The 18,896-nt window shown below is 40.6% G+C and overlaps 1 protein-coding gene across 5 annotated transcripts in view; it reads right to left on the bottom strand.

The window, feature by feature from the left end:
• The window catches only part of UBP1 (upstream binding protein 1), a 35,125-nt gene extending 16,492 nt beyond the window's left edge, over positions 1–18,633 (bottom strand). For all 5 annotated transcript variants that reach the window (XM_058819815.1, XM_058819830.1, XM_058819823.1 and 2 more), the window contains exons 1-5: positions 18,173–18,633; positions 8,985–9,136; positions 3,863–3,939; positions 1,592–1,697; positions 886–992 (exon numbers count right to left, since the gene is read on the bottom strand). In XM_058819815.1, coding sequence (XP_058675798.1) covers positions 886–992; positions 1,592–1,697; positions 3,863–3,939; positions 8,985–9,136; positions 18,173–18,285 — 555 coding nt within the window. In that variant the 5' untranslated portion in view covers positions 18,286–18,633. The remainder of the gene's footprint in view (positions 1–885; positions 993–1,591; positions 1,698–3,862; positions 3,940–8,984; positions 9,137–18,172) is intronic.
• Positions 18,634–18,896: the final 263 nt, after the last annotated feature.

Here is an 18,896-nt window from a genome sequence, read left to right as displayed (position 1 = left end):
CTTTAAAAGTCCAGAGACCTTTTAATCAGTGCGTAATTGCTTCAGCTGCTACATCAGAATGAACACTGTGTTTAAAAGCTATAAAGACCCCTTAAGGGTATCTAGGGAGAAAAATCAATGCAATAGAAGAAATTATGACTAACCTCACTGGACAATGCTCCCAATTTATTTTGCTTCCTTATGGAATGTTAAGTGAGCCTGTAGAACAACCCAACTATAGTGGCATAATATCAGTTCCACTTTCAGTCTGGTATAATTTCTTCTAAGGAAACATATAAACAAAACTAGTCCCTAATTTATCTCACAGTCCTTCAAAGCAACTACATTTTAGCAATTATGTAACTCTTACTAAAAAAAGTATCTTTATCTAGATCAAAGTTAATTTACTGACAATATGGAATTTAACCTATTTTGACAACCAGAGTAAGAAAAGTTGCTACCTGAAACTTCACAGCCATACTTTTTTACAATGAAGTCAGATCCGAGCTAAAAGTAAACAATATGAATATGAACATTTAATCTAAATAATTTCCAAAGAAAACATGCCCAGTTGCCCTGAATATCAAATACACAAATAACAGAATTCCTACAAGGAAGCCTACTGACATAGGAAGAAACATCTTTTGAGTGCCTGATTTAAAACCCTTTTCTTGTAGGACAATACTTTTAATTTTGAATCCTTATGCCAAGCTTCTGCTGAAAGTAGTAGTAAGTTACTGAGAGGAATGTAACTAGGGACTCCAATAAGCCTATGAACCCATATTTTCTGGTATTTAATGGTCATCCCACAAATAATAAATCAAGAAATTTTGTAGTTCAAGTACACTGCTGTTTGTGACCTGAAAGGCACCAAACACAGACATCCAGTCAAATAAAGTTTCAAACCTGAATAAAAGCAGATGTACATTTTGTTGGATCCCATAAAAATTCAACTGCGTTGAGCTGGCTTGGATTTGTCTTGATATCAATGACTCCAACAGACATTGGAATATCTATTAAAATAAGTAGCATGTATTTCAGAAAAGCAAACAGCAAGTGAACACTATAAATAAACTGTAATATAAGGTTACCATCACCATACACAAGGTAGGATGGAAAAATGTGGGCTTTGGTGGCTTGAACAGTTTCTTAGGACTGATACAAAAAATCTTAGTAGATTTAAAATACAAAGTGCTCAAGGTTTTGGGTGCTTTTTCATTCTTCTCCCCGGCTGCCACCCCTGAGGTTATGCACCAAAAATGATCAAGTCATGCAAAGTACAGAAACCATGTTGGCATCGTTTTCACAATCTAACAGAGAAAGTTACTTTTGTCTGTGTTTTCCTAATCATTGCAACACTCAGCAATCAAAATCAGAAAGAATATTAAATGTATATGGCTGCAGAATTGCTCTCTTACTTTTATAGCACCTAAAATTTGAAAAGAACATGGAAGAGGCAAGAACCTTTATATTCAAAACACACACTATGACAAAGCAGCATCCAGAAATCTGGTCTGTCCTTTTCCATCAGCCTCAGCATAAATGTGAACGTGACCAATTTAAATTTGGAAACAGAATTCCATACAGTGGCAACAAACAGAAACAATTATACCTAAGTCGAGCAGTCTGTCCCCAGGGCGGTTCCACTTCCAACCCTCTAGCTGCTGGTGCTCTGTGTACTGCAACCTTCTGTCATGGAACACAACTCTTATAATGCTCTAACAAAGAAGAAAACAAGCCTGTGATGAGCCACACAGTCACTACAGATAGAAGTACTAAACCATCCCAAAATAGCCACAGTGCTAATAAATACATTATTTACAGCAAAAATTTGGCAAACAGCAGTATCCCAAAATATTCCAGAACACAGAAATAGAACTGAGCAGCAGGAGATACTTGAAGATGTGGTAAAAATGAAAGGGAGAATTACATCTGATTGGATACTCAAAAGGTCACTATGAGTTACACACAGTGAACTGCACAACACTGGCAGCACAGCATCATCACTGCAGGCAACACCAAATTATTTTAGAAAGCAAACACCAAATATTTCACTTATTAAGAAAAGTGGTGAATATTACTCGATCATTCTTTCACTGAGAATTCTCTGAACTTGTACAGGACATTTTAAGAAATCAAATGGAAAATTCCCTTACTAGCACTTGTAAGATATTTACAAAAAACCTATGATTTTACTTGATAGAATTAAAAAATTCCAAACTTTCTCAACTACTCTAGATGAAATATTCATCCAGAACAACTACAACATGATTAATTTTATTCAGCTAGAAGCAATTCTCTAACAATACCTGTTTTTATGGGCAGTTTTGGTACTGCTAAATGAACGCACAGATAAAGCAATTTGTTACAAAGAGGCTGGAAAAATACTGTATACATTGACTGTTACCCAACAAACAGAATGTAGACAGATTTGCATATTCTTTTCCATTATTCTACAGTCTTCCTTGTATTAACAGCAGCTTAAAGTGTCCACAAAACCCAAGAACTTTTAAGTGGAGCACCTCTTCAAGATGAATTGCACTTCCTTGGGCTTATTTCAAAGATAATGGGAAGCAAATGTGTGTGCATGCGTACACACACACAAAGGAACCATTCCTTCTGCACTGCAAACCAGCACATTTGGAACTTGGAAATATCTGTAGCCACCTTCACCTCCATGAAATTATTTCTTTGGTAAACTACTAAGATTCCAATATTTAATTGTCCAAAATGGAAAATTCATTGATGCAGCATTACAACACCTTGCTATGGTAAAACTGACTTTTCTAAACTTTTACATTGCTTTGCCCTATTGTACCAACCAAATGACTCATCACCCACACACAAAGCTAGAAAATCACAGAAGAGAGACACCCAAGGCTACAAGGAAATAGCAGCTAAGGAGGCAAAACAGTTCTTATTACAGCAAGTCACCATGCCAGGATGTAAAAAGTTTAATCACAGAACTCTCAAATCCTGCTTTTATGCTCATGCTTACAAGCATGACACAGACAATAAGAATAAGGCCTAGGACTATACAAGGCCTAGGACTAGCAAGCCAAAGTTCACAAATTACACAGCCCAAAGCTGGCAGGTAAAGATTTAGCCTCCCACAGGCACACTGTTCTGGTGCATTTATCAGCACCACTTTCCAAGTGACTTTAATTGAAATTTTTCCCTTCTTTCCTAATACCCAAATAAGATTTTTTTTTAGAATTCAATAAAATCAATAATTGTCAGGTGCTTAGAAGAAAAATCCAAACCCCTCCATCAGCTCTTTTAATCATCTGTGCTCCAAATAGGTTAATTTTTCAGTTTGCCTCATTTTCATACTTCATAAAATACCTCAGATCAACAGTACCTTCTACTAACATTGAAGCACAAGGAGACAAACCTGGAACTGAGGAGAGGGGTTCAGCTGTGGAACAAACTGCTCAACAAGCAGCAAAATTAGAGATGCATTCACCTAAGGATGTATCTCCAATAGCCCACTGCTGCAAAACCCACAGGCTGGCTCCATGTGCTTTCTGTAACACTTAAGAAACACGATCACAATACCTCCACTTTTGTCTAAATGATCCTCTACCTTCCTCTAACCTCTCCTGATCACTTGAAGTGGACAATGTGATGGCTCAGAAGCCACTGGATACAAAATCTACAGACACCGGATACAAAATCTACAGACAACTATCTTAAGCTTTGCATAAATACTTAGGTCTGCAGCGCACACAAGCGTGCATTGGGTACTTATATCCATGTTTTTATTTGAAACATCACTGGTCACATATTCTGACCAATACCTAGTGACAGCAGGAAAAAATAATTCCACAGAATATACAGTCTTTGGTTTGTTAGTAACACTATCTAGTGAACTTAAATTCACCTTCACCAGTTTTCCATTGATCTCTGGTATGTCTCCAGCTTTCCGATTATCTAGCATCCGGATCTCGTAGGACTGACCTTTAAAGAGAAAAAAATTGCATGGGTAAAAGAGCAAGAGCACAAGGTTATTTTGTGTTTAATGCACTTAGATTAGCTTTTGCTTCACAGTACACGAGGATACCACTACCTGAAACTTGAGTTTGAGAGATTCAGATAGCAACATGCACTTCACACCACGCAAATTAACAAAAAGTGACACTTTTTGGTCCCCTTAAAACCACAGATATTTTCAAAGTTTAATTATTTAATTTTGTATCAAGTGTGACTACTTGCTTCTCTTTTTTTTTTTTTTTTCTGAAAACAAAACATTTCAAAGCTGAATTCCTTCTTTTTTAAAAATGCCAAATGGCAAAATACTAAGAACCATTAACCGGTCTTCCAAAACAAACTATTGCAGAGTTTTCATACTTTCTCCAAAACACAGGTACTAGTCTCCCATGTTTAATTTTGTCCGTATACCTGTTGCCTTTGTATGATTTTATGCTCTGTATGATTTCAGAAATAGACCTTTAAAAGAGACAGTTATCATTTATATCAACAGTATAAGCAAACCTATCTTTCCAGTGAATATGATAAACTGTTGTGCTTCAAAAGCAAAGCTTCTAGCAATTTATTTAATTACAAGGATTTTTTTCTTTCCAGAGTAAGCAGCACATATTCATTTGCAAAATCATGTTTCCCTAACTAAAACATGGGACCAAATAAATTTCAACATCTTCACTAAGATGAAATGAAGGAAAATCATCACCTACACTGTCCTTCAAACTAACTTTATGGCCCAATGTATAACACATTTAAGATATTCTGACATGCCCTACAAGGCAATAACCCTGTGAATGAGCAAATAACTTCTTCATCTCCTTTCACCTTTCAAAGACTGATGTTACTTCCAACTATGAACCATTTCAAGGTTTTTTTTTTGCTCAAACACAATAAGCATATTTATGTATATACTCTCCACATGTACAGGCTTTCCTTACCCAAGCAGAATGTGAACATTGATACAGTCATTGATGACATAAATTCATATGAAACAGATGTTCACCTGGTACAGCTGAGAAAATAATATATAATTCCTCCTCCTGTACTCAACAGGAGGAAACTTTTCCTGTTAGTGTGATTTGTTCAATTACCAGTGTTCTTCTACTCACACAGCTATCACATGTAAGTTCAACTATATTTAAAGTCAGCATTTCTTGGACCTGGCAATATTAATAAACTTTCTCAAATATTTCTCTGTCCTCACTCAACATTTTTGGAGGGGTAGGGAAGTGGGTGAAGAAAAAAATTCTGATTATTTCTTCAATAAGTATGGTTAGCATTTCATAGGTACAAAATAGACAGTAGATTTGATAAAGGTAAAAATCAAAGAATAAGAGACTTGAAAATGTAAAAACAGCTCTGGAAATTTTCAAGACAGGGGAATAGATACATTCAGTTTTGGACATGTAGCTGCTCTGAAAGCATTAAAGCACCACAGCACTCACCTTTGTCATCCCTACATAAGACCTACATACACTTACTTTCTCTGTTCTTTCCTGGAGAACAGCCAGAGGAGCAAGGTGACACAGCTATGGACAGTAAGTGAATCCAGCGTGAACTAAATTCACACTGAACCTGTGGCAGCTTCATTCACAAAAATCCCAATTTTGGGATTCAATTCAATTGAATTGAATCCCAAAATTTGGATTTTTGTGAATGAATTGTTCAATTTGTTTTGTGAATGAATTGTTCCATTTTGGAAGGGACTTCTGGAGGTCATCTTTGGCAATTCCCCTGCTCAAGGCAAGGCCACCTACAGCCAAGTGCCCAGCACTAAGCCTGGCTGGTTCTGAGTGTCTCAAAGTTGATCATTGAGACCATACCTCGTAAGCTTCTTGGTACAGCTCTCATGGGAGAAACCAGCAAAAGCCTTACTGAAGGAAATCACTTGTAAACAATATCTACTACCCTCTCCTTGTCTACCAAGTCACCCAGTTCATCTCAGAAGTTTATCAAGCTGGTCAAGCATGATACCCTCTTGGGAAATCTGTGCTGACTACTCCTGATGATCTTGAACTTTATGTACCAGGAAATGGTTACCAGGAAACACTGCTCCATCACCTTCCCAGGAAGCCTGTAGTTCGCTGGGTCTCCTTTCTGAAGATCAGAGCAACATTAGCTTTGATGTAGTCTTTAGCACCTCCCCTAGTCACCAAGATCATTCAAAGACTATTAATGGTGGCCTCAGTGACACAGGCCACTGCCCTCAGCACTTGTGGGTGCTTCCTATCAGGACTGGTGAATTTATGTCTGTTAAGTTTGCTTAAGTATTTCCTGATGTTCTTCTTTCACCAAGGGTACATATTCCTTGCTTCAGACTTTCCCCTCATCTCTAAGGCCTGGGATTCCTAAAGACCAGTGATACCAGAAAAGACTGAGCCCAAGAAGGCATTCAGTACTTCAGCCTTTTCAGTGGCCCATGTCACCATGGCCAATGTCCTGTTCACCAGGGGGCCCACTTCAATTGTCTTCCTCTTGCTATTTATGTACTTACACAAGACCACCTTGCTTTGACATTCCTCACCAGATTCAGTTCCAGCTGGGCTTTGGCTTTTCTGATTGCACCCCTGCAGGCATGGACAGCATCTCTGTACTCCTCTCAGGTTACCAGTCCCTGCTTCCATGTTCTGTATGCCTATCTTTTGTATTTGAGTTCCCTTGCTTACCCATGCAAGCCTCCTGCCACTTTTGCCTGACTTAATGTTCACTGGGATTTGCTGCACTTGAGTTAGAAGGAGCTAATCCTTGAATGTTAACCAGCTATCTTGGGCCCCTCTTCCCTCTGGAGCTTTATCTCATGGAACTCTATTCTCCTGAAGTTCAAAGATGTGATCTTGGTCTTCTGCCTTGCTTCTTCCTCTCAGGATCATAAAGTCCACCATCTTGGCAAACAAGCCTGACTGACCTTGATACTCACAACCCCAATGAGCCTTTCCCTGTTTCACGAGGTATAGCAGAGCCATCCTCTACCACTTGGATCAGAAAGCTGTCAATCAGCACTTTCCAGTCATACCCTGCTGTGCTGTCCCTGCAGGAGACACCATATTCCTTGAGGTTCTCCTACAAGGACCATGGCCTGTGAATGTGAGGCTATTTCCAGCTCTTCAAAAAACATCTCATCTACTTGTTCATCCTGGTCAGGTGGCCTACAGCAGACACCACTATAATGTCATCCATATGACATAATCCATAAAATCCATCTATAATCCTTACCCATAAACTCTCAATTGGAAGATCACCTATCCCTAGGCAGAACCCCAAACATTCCAGCTGTTCTCTCACATAATGCTTAACCTCCCCTCCCTTATCCTCTTGCTCTGCCTTTCCTTAAGAGCTAATCTCCCCAGACTGTAACGTGGCACTTTGCAAGCCATCCCACCGTGTCACAGTGATCCCAAATCACGCAGATGTCTTAAATCCTCGTGCTTACTTCCCATGCTGCTTGCACTACTGCTGTGTGCGCACTTCAGAGGCACCTCACCATGCTGACTTGGAATCATGCTCTACAGGCACTCACTTGCTCATATCCAAATGCTGGAGATGACCCTGTTTAGGCCTCTTTTTGTTGATGCTGTGTTCCCTTTCATGCTCTGTGCTTATCAGCCAGGGCCATCACTCCCTCACAGTGCTGCTGTCAGTCACTCCCTCCCTCACTGTTCCCATTTCGAAGTCCTCTCTACCAGGTCAGCCACAAGCTGGCTAAGATACCTCCACTGCCCTTTCCAAGCTGGATCCCATCTCTCCCAAGCAGTTCTTTGCATTCACAGAACTCCAAGCTTTGCTGCACTGTGTAAACCAACCCAAAGAATGCTTCCCTTTCAAAAGCAATTCTCTTTCATACCACTTCTGCTGTTCCATATACATCTAGCTGAACAGCAGCCAACCCAAAACACGGTCCCACAACTCCAATATGCTTCCAATGGACCCATTTAACAGATTTCACAGTAAGAACTCTGCAAACCCCTGAACAACCAACCATCATCATTCCAAGATCTGAACTTTCAGTCAGCTACAGCTGAACATCTAATCATGTTAAATATACCATCACAGTCTATTGAGATTTAGAGTCAAAATCCACAAGACAAAGAAAGCTGAACTAGATAAAGGATGGGAGATTCTAGGGCTTTAGAGCCAGAGGAGGGGGAAGAAGAGCTGCAGCCATTGATATGATCCAAAACAAATGATAATTGATTTTAAGTTCAGAATACTAGCTGGCTAAACTTAGGACACCAATGTAATTCTCAATGGAAATCTTCTCAGAGGAAGATTTTATCATAAGGCAATGACTACATTCAGATTATTCTACCCAGCAGTCAGTGGTCTCTCTAAGACAAAAAAATCATCAATTTTCATGCAAATTAAAACCCAGAGAAAAAGGAAAAAACCCCATCCTGATTCACATAAAGTATTTATCCAGTTAATTTCTGGTAAATGTATACAAACTCCAAAGGTAACTGCACTTGTGATTGTGTTTAAACATAATACAGTTCTGGACAGACATGTCTAGCTAATTTGAGAGCAATTACAGTGGTTCCTTCAGGGAACCTCAGGGACTGACATTTTAACATTTATTATGATTTTTGAGGGCTGTTTGTCTGTACCTCATGCATATATCCAATTAACTTGTTCTTATCAATCAAATTTAAACAGAAATGCCAAATTAGTCACGAATTTTCAGCTATTACTGCCTGAAATTTGTCTCCTAAAAGGTCTGTTGGCTTGATTTTATTGGGGGATGAAGAGGGGCAACACACAACAGGAAAAAAAAAACCCAAACCAACAAAGGAAGAAAGAGCCCACTCCTACCAGAATCCAAAGGGAAAGTAACACCATACTATAGCTGTGAGCCTACAAATTGGACAAAACAAGACTACTAGCAAGGCATCTTTACAACCTCAATGTCTACAACCTCATTTCTGACATGCATTTATTCTGGATATAGACACACACATATCAAAACATGAAATACCACTCCAGTATCAGGCTTGCACCATAAGCTGCATTCACACACATATACCAACCTTGGTTCAAATATGTGAGAGTTTCATCATATAATTTGACTGCTGGAGATGTTGCAGCACACATAACATACTGGAAAGGTGGATGCTTGGTCTCATTTTCTTGTGGAAGGCTGGAATCTTCCTGTTTGAAAATAGGCAGCGCCAAAACATCACTGAAAAGAAAAAAAAAACAGACAACTTTGAGACTGTTGGCCCTGTTTTGATTGAAGTTAAAGAAAAAAAGTTATTTGTGACTTAAAAAACTCCACAGTGAAACACATATAGAATTTTGTTAGTCATTTTATTAGTAAAATCTATATGAGCAGGATCAAAAAGATTTTCCACCAAAAGTTTAGGCTAGGATACATAAACAATACCATGGGACTTAAGAAGACAAACAGTTATGTTGATCCTTTGAAAATCTAATCTTTGCTTCCTGTCTCCACTTAAAAAATTCTGTTCTTTCTTCAACTTTTAACCTGTCAACACAGCCAAGCTTGCCTAATAAACATGCAAATGAAAGCAAGGTTTTAATTTTCTGTTTGGAATAATGTATTTCCCAAAGTGAGTTACCTACACCGTGAAAGTATCTCTCTCCTCATTTAGTACCATTATGTCTAAGCTATTAATTCTGTTGGCATTCTCAAGCTTTTCTTAGGCTTTGGCACCCTGATTAGCTCAAAAATGATTAAGCAGCAGACTCACAAAACATAAGCTATGAAAAGTTTATGCCAGGATTCGCTTCACTTATCTATGATGCATAAGCACCAGAAAATCTTTGGAAATGCTACGTTTCTAGAGAATAAAGAGCAATCCATGTTGTCCACAAGCTGTGGTAAGAGAGACAGCTTCACCACAACCAGCAAACACATCTTCTGCTTTCTACAGAAATTAATAATCTGTATTAGTAATAATCTTGCTTGTATTCAGAAATCCTGCATAAATTAGATTTTTAGGAGCTTTTCTTGTACTGAATTTTTGTTCATGATGACATCATCTGCATATCCATGCAACTTTCCTTAAAAAGGTTTCAAATGTGAATTAAGATCTCACACCACCTCACCTGTTAATTTAGTTTTTAACCAACATGTATCTTGTTTCTATCTCTTGCATTGATCTCAAAGATGGATTTGATATATTTTGTAAAACAGTTATGAATGCCTGTATTGCACAACTATTTGTTAGTTGTACACTAAAATTTTTGAAGTAAAACTGTTTTTTAACTGTTCTTCATTTCTGCAAGAGTCTGCTTTATTTAAAGAAAAGTCTATTAATTGCTAATGAATTCCAGCTCATATCTGAAGAATCAAGAAAGCATATCATCATAAATTCAAAAAATGAAATGACAGCCAATATTTTCATGTTGCATAGGCTTAGAATGTAAGACTTGGTCTGCTTAAGTCTTAGATATGCAGAGTGCAGGGGCACCCCAACTTTTTTTCAGGGCAAGTGCCACATTCCACTAGGGTTGTTACTCACTGCGCTACTTGGAAAACGTTATATTGACAAGAAAATATTTATGAAGGGTGAAAAAGTCTAAGAAATTTGTCTATGCCTTGAAGAGACTGTACTGTGAATCCTCAAAAAAGAGACTAAAAAAAGACACCCATACAGATTCCCTTTCACTAGGAAGAAACCACAGGAGATGCTACAAAGACTGATGACAGCAAGACAAGGCAGTACACTGCCCAAAAAACTGAACCATGTCCTAGCTACTTCTGATGCCACCTCCTCCATCTGTAGCCCAGAGAAGAATTAAGCTACAAATGAAGATGTGAAATAACCACTTCAGAGAGTGGACACCCTTAAAAGAGTTTTCTCATACAGAGACAAGAATCGGTGAGTAAGGCAGCAAAATCCACAGATGGGTGAGCGCTCCTTGAGGATGACTCAGAAGAAACTGAAGGAAGGAGCTGCTTCAAGCCCCGACCTCATCAGGAGGGCAGCAAGAGCAGCCCAGCACAAGAGGGAGTGCTGTGACAGTGACAAGCAGAGGGAAGCAAGTGTGCTCTCAGGACAGGACTGCTGCACCAGGAACCCACGCTCACCACACACTTCAGCACCCAAAACACAAGTGCCATTATGAGGAGGAACTTTAAAATGGCAACAACACGGAAACAAGGGCAATGTTTAAAATACACACACGAGTCAAAGTGCAACAACCAGGGCATGAGAAGTATCTCATCAAATAAATTACTTGTAATTCTTGAGTAAGTTCTGCAGCACTTGCCTTCACATAACACACATGATTAAAGAGAAATCTTTTGTGTATTTGTGAAAAATATCTTTAAGGTCTTGATTTTCCACTCACAATTTGAAGTTTATAATGTAGCTGGTCTGGCTTAAGAAAGTGTGTTGTGGGGTTGATGAATTAGCTAAGAGACTTTGCATTGGAAGCCTACAAATACACCAATTTAGGCAGCTTTAAACCAGCTTTTGCTAATACTTCCAAAGCATAATGACTAACTGCCACTGCAGAAGAAGAAGGAAAAATAAAGACATCCAGCTTGACAAGCCTACAATTTAGCTGTAAAGAGAGCACACTGTTCATTCTTAAATGCCACCATTCTAAAAAATACTCCATAAGACAGCACAAGACAATTTTTTCCTGTAAAACTCTTCTGAGTACTAATACATTCCAAAGGAAAACACAAGGCAATGCAATGTAAACTCCTTCCTAGACCATCTTTAAATAAATACCATTTAAAAAATATTTTGATTCATTCACTTGCAAACAATGAAATATTGGTGTTTTTTGCATTTCAACATATACTCTTTCCCCATCTAAAAACAGACTAAAGCTGCAATTAAAACAGTCAATAAGGTATTTCAAAATAAGACCTGAAGGATCAGTTTAAGGATCAGGGACTACCTAAATTTCACAGCAACAAACATTTTCTACAAATAAAAATTCATTGCAGCACAGGTGAAGAAAAGAGGCAAAGACTGCTTACAATGGGAAACAGAACAGGAAACAGAAACTTAATATTTTTAATATTAAAAGCTAAAGATGAAAAACTGCATATAATATATGCTATTGCATCAATCACATTACCAGAAACTATGGAGATGCTAAGTCAGTCTTTTTACCACCTCTAATCTTAGACTGATTCTATTTTAACACCCAACAATGACAAAAACCAAACCCATAAAGAAATCCCACAAACAAACACAATACAGAGAACAGATCAACCTTGTCAGCTCCAGCCTTTTTCCTCTCAGACCCCCACTACAATTTCTGCATTTATAATGAGCCAATGTCCCAGCAGAACAAATCATCTGCCCACAGTCAAGCCCTGGCAGCCTCCATGCCTACATACACATATGTAAGCATCCTTCAGTCATTTTCTTACTCACCTGGTGAAATCTTGGTTTTGTTAGGCCAGTAGAGATGAGAGACAGGGACTTGTAGTGCCAGCTTTGCTTAAGATATTTCACACAGCAAAGAACCTAAACTTGAAGTTCTTACCTAAATTGAAGCGTCCACTGGCAGAGCAGCCTACATGGAGGAAAAGCCAAGTGCTCCAAAATAGCTACTGCTGAAATTATTTCAGACTACAGGAGAACAGAGAGCTTGAAGAGACTAATTCTGTTCCTTTTTTGCCATTATTAACTTTTGATCTTGTGAAGTAAAGATTCATTTACTTCACTTGTCTCATTTAAGTGAACTCTAGAACTACAAGGAAGCTGATGTATGGGTGAGTAGTAACCTTTGGAAGGACAAGTAGCATCTTTTGTTATATTTTCTAATATCATTTGAGAAAGTCCATTTAGCAGGATTTACTCTCCTGATGGAAGGAACTCCAAGACCAAGTTTTTGAAACTATTAGCTCTAGTAAGAAAAGTCTTATCTCAGTTCCTCAGCATGTGTTATCTAAAGCATTCAAATGAAAGGCAGCTATAGGGAGGAGGAAAATTTACCCAGAGAACAACCCAACAGAAAGTCTTCATTACATCCCAAATGCAGGCAGCAAACCTACCCTCCAACACAAGTTATGCTCAACACTACTTATGCTACAGAGGTGCATACATGAAACATCATCATACAAAAGCAGGAAGGCTTAGAAGAGGAAGTAAGGTGATGTTACCACTTGAACTAAAGCATCCAGTGGGATCCAGCACATGTGAGAAGCTGTCCTAAGTCATGTACCCTAGATAAACATAGTACAAAAAACCAAGAAAAATGTAATTTATCCCCCCCATGCTTGTGAAATGTGTTTGTAAGCCTTCAAAATCACCTTCCTTAAAAATTTAAAACCTTCTTTCCACACATTGTCCAAAGCATTTTAAAAAAAGCCTAACACACACATACAAAAAAACCCCTCCCTAATAATAATAATAGGGTCAAAAAATAAATGAAGAACTTCCTGTCCTTACAAGAACGGGAACTACTCTGTCAACAAAATTCAAACCGATGTTCCATCAATCATCTGCCTTATCTATCTTCTGGATTGTATGTATACTTTTGGGTGTGAGAACTAAAGCATCCCAAGGCCTTTTGAACAGGTCTTTTGAAACTTTAAAGCATGTTTTTTACGAGGACAAATACCTTTAGGAAAAATTTTTCTCAAGCAGTCTTTGAATTAAGAGTTATGATCTCAAGGCCAAGCTCTGAACTGTTCAGAGGTATGAGCAAGACATAGGAAAATGTAAGGCAATGGGAGACCTGGTACTTCCTAAAAAGCAAGTTTGATGGGGGGAAGGACCCCTGGAATTAATTTCTGGGAAAAAACCTTCTCTGCAGCAGCTGTCCGAGAAATCCTACACAGGAGAAACAGGTGCAAATGTCATGCTGTTCCTGGGAATCCCACAGACCATCCCACAGAAACTCAGATGGAGAAAGGCTTCAATTTAAGGGCAGTCTGGCACAAAATACAAGAAACCACCAATCAAAGAAAGAAGAAAACGCCAACAACATCACGTGTCCTTCCTACCAAGGAAAAGAAGTAAGAACGTTCACCATAACAAATCCACTCCTCCAACACAGGGAGGTCAGGCAGCTGCTCTCACTTGCAGCAGGCTCCCGTACAGATGGCTCCTACATGGAGAAGAGCACACGAAGGCAGACCTGCTGCCCTGCTCTCAATCTGCTATGTACACCCAACATCAGAGGTGACAGAGGAACAGAGAAGGCAGTTCTGCACTTTGAAGTCTTTTCCTTAAAAATTAAACTGCCCCCTGACTTTTTGTAACGTATTCACACATTCAACTTGGAAGAAAACAACAACAAAAAAACTCAAACCCAGGCCAATGTCAACGATCTAGAACACGAGGTTTATCTTTCAACGTGTTTTATCTGTGGTAACAGAACAAGGAAGCTTAGATTTATGGACACACTTTTCCCTCAAATGCCTATTTCCTCACAGGTATTTACTTACTTGTGTGCTTGCACAAAGAATTGAGCTCCAATTCCAATCAGTACCCGACATTTTATTTTAGAGTCTATATGTGAGTGAATTTTTTTTTCTACAGTGCAATGCATAAAAAAATAGAACAGACCACTAAAAGAGAAGCTTTATAATGTATTCTGCAGAAAATACTTCGTACATCTAAGTAGAAAAGAAAAACAAATCAGGACAGCATCAGCAAAGATTCCTCTTTCAAAAATCCAATATAAGCAGCAGTAGAGTCTTAAAAGAGTGGAAGACATTAGGGGAAACATAAACAGCAATTTGCCTGTCATAATGTAACAGCAGCCAAAACCAGGGCCTGAATAAGAACTCTTTTTTGGTTTTGCCCAGCAATTATTTAGTTAAGGCAGTAACTGTCACAACCCAATCATGTTTATCAGAAGCCAAAAAGGCTGCCAGGGACCCAAAAGCTGTTAGAAGAGAACACCCTCCCTTTCTCCTCCTGAAAAGAGAGCTTCAATTTGTCAGACAACATTTCCTGATGGACCATCTCAGAGTTCCTTCAGCCTGAACTGTGCTGGAGAGCTTGGTACACAAAGCGCCCTCACCAGCCAAGGCTCTCCACAGCACAGCGAGGAGACGAGTAAAGACTGCATCAGGCTTTCCCTCTCCTCAACCAAGGCAGCACTCAGCTGCATTCTCCAAAGACAATGAAGTGTTTGGGAGATGCAGCACAGGCAAACTGATTTGATTCTCCAAAAATGGAGGATTGCCTGCATGTATTTTCATACAGTCTTTTGTACCAAAAGACTATTTTGTACTCTTGAAATAATTTTCAAGTTCTCCATGAGAGGGTTGAATTGTACCACTACAAACACCATTGGAATTGCAAACATTTAAATAAATCCATATACTAAGCTTTCAAATCACACATAAAAATTTAGTCCTTAAGGTATTTTTCTGTCTATTAATGCTCAATTAACCCAATGTATAGGGATTTAATAATCAAATAATTCACTGATAAAAAATGGAATTCTGGTAGGAAGATGACATGCAGTTCTTTGAAACTTAACTTTAAACAGCCTCCATTTTTTTATAGTTCATAGCAACCATGAGTGATCCTCAAACATACACAACTGCTTCTGTGTTACAACGGATATTATGAAGGATTCAAAAGAAAACATGATAGGTGCCATTATCAACAGAAACAAACATTAACTTCCTTAAATTAACTCAAAACTCAGTATCACTGAAGGGTACAATGTTTTCATATGGGTTTTGGTGCAGGTGTTGACACATCTGACAACTGTTACAATAAATTTAATTTAATTTGTGATTATAGGTAGTTTCTTTTTGCATGAGAAGGTGCTACCAGAAAAAAAAAATGGATATTGAGACTTGAGAAAGAAATTTCAGAAAGTATCTAAAACTAAAACTGTGAATCTGAAGGGAAATTCAGGAGGCACTTAGCTGCCTTCCAACAAAAGTCCTATAATGGACTGATGATCAATGAACATGTGCAACTTTTCCAGGAAGAATAAACACAGGAGTAATGCCATAAATTCTATCTAAGGGCTCTGACTTACCATCAACTCCAGGAAGTATCAATTCCTTTATATATAACCCCAACAGTTAAAGAGATTACATGCAGATCTAAGAAAATCAAGGGGGCATATACCTTGGGGAGTTCACTGAGAACTCTCCTCTAGGCAATATTTAATTTTCTTCTTCTGCTTTGTTAGAAAGTGACAAGTAATTAACTTCCAGTGGCACAATGAACAGTGACAGAGCAGTGTCCTTCCTGTTCATGCTTTGCCACTTCTTTTGGTTTTCCCCTCTCACATCACTTGACAGGCCATAATTTCTCTGAAGTAGAAATCTAACCAATACATAGAATAACTTACTTACCTTGTGCTGAGAATCTGAATCCAACAAACACTGATGGCAATTAGGTGACCTCTTGAACTACAGGGTCTGTGACTGTAGCTACAAATACTACTACTACTCTGTATGTTTTCCAAAAATACTCTGCAGAGGAAGTGCAGAACAAGATTCAAGACTAATATAGAGCTTGGCTTATAAAATATTACTTTTTAAGTGCTGTTTTTAATGGTTACAACTCCTTCTGTGATAATTCAAAATGTCCTAATAGGCAGGTATATGTAACAAAAAGCCAGCCACCATAACAGGATGATATGACCAGAAAAAAAAATCTATCCCACAACAATAAGATAATTCTTACAATTCCTAGAAACTGAAGTAGGTGCATTACTGGGATGAGAAATGAAGTTAGGAATACACAGGAAAATATAGTAAAACCTAACAGTCAAAATGCAGAACTTTTAATCATAAGAGATCCTAGAAAGAACTGGATCAAGATAGAGAAGAGCAGCTCTTGAACATGAGCACATTCATTTTCCATTGATATCTGCACTTAGAACCCACCCAGGCAACAACCACACAGCTGCCCAAAAAAACTGGCACACCACTTCATGGGATGAATGACTGAAGGCAAAGACAGAAACAGGACAGAAGTGGGATAAAATCCAGACAAGCTGAATATAAAACCAGGAATATTCTCATCAAGAGAAATGAATCACTTCGTTCTCTGAACTGGCAAGTTCTCAACGTTACTTTTAATTTAAAAAAACCCCGAAACAAAACAACAAAAAACAAACCAACCAACCAACACACAATCCAAACCCCACACAGAACAAAACCCCCATCAAATACATGTCCCACCATAAATCCACCGAACTCACAATACCAAACACTATCAAAGTGTCCTCATTTCTCTCCAGCAGAAGCCCTTTTCTGTAACTTCCAGCAAAGACACTGCACTTCCAAACGTTTTACCTGGGAAGTCGTGCCTTAAAGCATACATAATAGATGAAGCTTGTGGTCACCTGCAAGCTCCAGTTTCCCTTGAGAGAGAACGTGCCTTTATACAGGCTAGGCCATCAAAACTATCAAATGCAAGTGTTTTACTTCTCCAGACAAAATCCTTTAACACCGACAAACCCTGTCGAAAACCTTGGACTTAAAATGTCTGTCGTTGCCTCCAAAACAGTTTCTCTTTTTCACACTAAGTCGTCACTCAGGAATCCACACATTCTGCCCATGAGCAAGATAAAATTTACTCATACAAGTACAGTTTTAACTTAGTTTCGAGAAGGTACACCCAAACGCTACTTAAACACTAACTCTGTAAAACCTGGAAAACAATCAAAAGGTAAGGAAACCGCCAAGTTGACTACGAACAGAGACCTACACGGCAAGGAAAAAAACCCCCATCATTAAAGACACACTACATAGAAAACACCCCATCACTACACAGAAATACAGAGTAAGTATTGAATAAAGTACAACCACTCTATTAACGACAACGTTTACCTGCTCGAGAAATAACATTTTTAAACCTGGCAGGAAACACCTATTGTTTATCACGACAGAACTACATTTGCCGAGGGTAAGACGACCATAGTTTGGAAGGCAGGGTCCGGTTACACCCCGAAGAGACAGCGAAATATCAGTTTTAGGGCAGGGATCTGGCATATAAAGGCAGCAGCGCCCCGGCGCAGGCGGCTGCCCGCCCTTCCCGAGCGGCCACCTGCCAGTACGGCAGGGCAGGGCGGGAGCCCCTCCGGCACGGGCCCGCGCCTCGGGAAAAGCATAAGGAGTTAAAAAAAAAAATAAAAAAGAAAGAAAAAAGGTGGGGGGAAAGGAGAAACTCCGGCTCCTTCCCGCGCAGCCTCAGCCTGCCCACGGCACGGGCAGGGCAGCGCGGCCCGAGGAGGCCGGCGGGGACGCGACGCCCGGCGGCGGGGATGGGATGGGATGCGCTGCGGGCCGAGTTACCTCATGCTGTAGGCACCGGCTCCCAGCTCCTGCCCGATGCCCGAGAGGCTGGCGTCGAAGTCGTGCACCAGCCCGGACTCGATCACTTCATCCATCTTCAGCACCCACGCCATGTTCCGCCGGCCCCGCCGCGCTCCCGCCGCGGGAGGAGCCGGACGGGGCGGAGCCGCTCGCACCGGGGCCGCCGGGGAGGCGGTGCCGGGAGGGCGAGGGGGCTGGAGGAGACGGGGGGAGAGCGGGGAAAAAGCACGTGCGGGCGGGGGGACGGGGGCGGCTCCGCGCTCAGCCCCGGGGGTGCCCTTTCCTCGCAGCGCGACCAGGGCGCGGGGTCGCTCTCAGCATCCTGCGCCCGCCCGGCCGCCGCGGGGCGCTGGGGACCGGGCGGCCGCCGCCTCCTCCTCCTCCTCCGACCGGACACTGCCCAGCGCTGCCGCTTCTGCCGCCGCCCGAGCTCCGACCCAACCCAGCGGCGCCTCCCGCCGCATCATTCGCAGGGGGGAGGCTGCGGCGGCAGCAGCAGCAGCACCGCGGGCGCCCGCCGGGGAGGAGCCGCCGCCGCCGGAGGTCACGGCCGCCCCGGGGGCCCGCGCCCGCCGCTCCGGCGCGTCCCGCAGCGCCGCCGCCGCCGCTGCTCACGACAACATGGCGGCGGCTTCCACCCCCGAGCGTCTGCCGGGGCGGTGCCTGGCCGCCATCGGCGCCGCCGATTGGTTGGGCCCCGCCG

Source organism: Ammospiza caudacuta, chromosome 1 (assembly GCF_027887145.1).
Source record: "Ammospiza caudacuta isolate bAmmCau1 chromosome 1, bAmmCau1.pri, whole genome shotgun sequence".
In the NCBI taxonomy this organism is placed as follows: domain Eukaryota; kingdom Metazoa; phylum Chordata; class Aves; order Passeriformes; family Passerellidae; genus Ammospiza; species Ammospiza caudacuta.
Note: the sequence above shows the minus strand (reverse complement) of the source record. Positions and strands in the feature narration are given on the sequence as shown.